Source organism: Pygoscelis adeliae, unplaced genomic scaffold (genome assembly GCF_000699105.1).
Source record: "Pygoscelis adeliae isolate BGI_AS28 unplaced genomic scaffold, ASM69910v1 Scaffold156, whole genome shotgun sequence".
Lineage (NCBI taxonomy): Eukaryota > Metazoa > Chordata > Aves > Sphenisciformes > Spheniscidae > Pygoscelis > Pygoscelis adeliae.
In genome coordinates this window covers 4,390,613-4,392,945 of record NW_008825016.1, presented here as the reverse complement: position 1 = coordinate 4,392,945, position 2,333 = coordinate 4,390,613, and the positions used below count along the sequence as shown (strand labels likewise).

The window sequence follows — 2,333 nt, the reverse complement described above, 5'->3', positions numbered from 1 at the left end:
TCTTTGCCGTGCCACACACGTGAGCAAAAGGAAGCATTCAGCCTCACGTCCCACTTTGAACTAGCTGGCATACCGCAGCCAACACGGGTACCGCAGGTCCGAGAAGTCCCAGTTCAGAGGACTCTAACATCCGTAAGTGATACTGCTGCATTATATCGGGGCAGGTCTTGACATACCACTTCTTAACCTTGGAATTCACTCTTCAAAAAAGGTTGCTGTAATGCAGTTTATAAACGTGAAAGCTCAACTAAATCCTGATCCTCCTTTGGTAGCACTCGTATGAACACGTAGCTAATCAAACTTGATCACAGTAAGAGACTGAACCACAGGAGTAAAAATGAAAATAAATATACACGCACGTGATTTTCTCCCCATTTGAACTGACGGGCTCCCAGAATGTAGTTAGAATATTTATGCAGCTTTATACCTTTAGCACTGCTAAGCTTTAAGAGGGAACTGGGAAGGTATTAGAAGAGTTAATTAAGTTCTGATCTCTAGCGTTAGTGATGAACAAATACCCCTTCCCCTTCTACACAGACATCGGGTTGACTTCCAAATTGATTTGAATTTTTAAAGGTTGCAATATTTAAAGCACAATCACACGATGTGTGAAACTGATCTTCTTAATGTAAAGAAGTCCGACACAAGCCTGGGTTTGACTACAAGCTTTTTTTAAGGTTCCTTAACAGGGGCAAGCCAAAGTTAGCATTCAAGAAAAAAAGAAAATGAAAGGCCAAGCATAGTGTACAACCTTCTGGTAAATCCTATTTCTCGTCCCTCTTGCTTCTCAGATTATTCAGACCTTGGGAAACTGGTGTGAAAGAAACGTCTTGCATCATAAAATACCAAAGCACTGAAAGATGACAGCGAGATGGCAATAGGTTATAAAAGGGAAAAGGCCTTGTTTTGTTGCTCAGATAGGACAAGTGATACAGAGTCTCAAGCCTAGAGAATAGGAAGGCCAGTACTAAAATACTATAAAAAATGGAGATGGCTGAGCTGGTTCCACTCCTTCGGGTAACACGAGAGAACATTTAACTACAATATGCAAAACAGAAATGCTTACTATGAACGCATGTAAGGAAATCTGGACTTCTGGTATACGGCGACCCATATTTCTGAATACAAGCTGAAGAACAGAAAATGAAATTGTTATTATTATAATGATGACATGGCAGATGTTCAAAGCATGTAAAATCATACCTGGCCTGCTGATTCATTAAGCAAGGATCTGAAGGGTGGATTCAAAATCTGTGCAATATTATAATCTCCCAGATGCCTTAAAATTCTTAAGTTCATCAAAATTTTTTAGCTCTGATGTACAGTAGAGTTATAAGCCATCTGACGAGGGTGATCACTTTACCAGATGCTACTATGATTCTAAAAGCATGTTAGTAGCTACTCGAATTTGACCTACTAAATCTCTTTTATAAAATCTAAAAAGCACATGGAGTTTTCTAAAACCGTTGGCATTTGTGATCTTAAGTACTACATACTAAACACAAATAGAAAACAACATGATGCCATGACTATGATACAGTCAATAGAATAAGCCAGTGGATCAATCAATAAAGGCACTTTTATTTTTTTAATAAGGAAATTAGTTAATAGCTAAGTTAATTAAGAAGGGGAACAGGTAGAAGACTTCAAATTATTTACTAACGCTGCAAGCTACAGATATAAATGCAACACCAACATTTTAACATGCAGAAAACACATAATGTATGTAAATCTATACATAAGTAAAAAACAAAATCACATAAGGAACATACAGTCTATCTTAAAAGTTAGAAATGCATGTTTACTGCAATCAGATTTCCATCACTCTCCTTAGCAGAGACTTCAGCTGTGACACGCTCCAGTGTTAGGCACCACGTACCAGCACTGCCACAAAGTGAAAGTAAAAGCTGCAACTCACCCAAGTATTTCGGGTAAAAATATTCCTGTAGGAGGGGAAAAAAAAAAAAAGCAATGATTTATTGAATAATATTTGCTTCTATTGTCATTCTATTTAAGAGCTGCTGTTAGTTTGGTGGTCTTGCACGACAGTTGCTTAACAAGCTCCAAACACAAACATCCTCATTTCTTTTTATTCAGAGCCAGAAGCAGCACAGTATCATCATGCATTTTGTCTTTTGAAAAGGAACGAAACATTAGCTCCAGTCTCAAGGTATTTTTTGACAACAGCTGACCTGGTAAGTGGCAGTGACTGAGCATGAAGCCGCTTACCCACTATCCAAGAGGTAACGGTGCTGATGGTGGCATGAAGTAGGGGAAGGAAGAGGAATCTAGGGACAAAACCCCAGAGGGAAAGTACAGAAACGTTTAGTCAC

At 38.6% G+C, this 2,333-nt stretch overlaps 1 protein-coding gene across 1 annotated transcript in view; it reads right to left on the bottom strand.

The window, feature by feature from the left end:
* GAS6 (growth arrest-specific 6) overlaps positions 1 to 2,333 on the bottom strand; it is an 89,195-nt gene that overhangs the window by 26,032 nt on the left and 60,830 nt on the right. Inside the window, exon 4 of the mRNA XM_009326304.1 lies at positions 1,067 to 1,129. Within this exon, the coding sequence (XP_009324579.1) occupies positions 1,067 to 1,129 (63 nt within the window). The remainder of the gene's footprint in view (positions 1 to 1,066; positions 1,130 to 2,333) is intronic.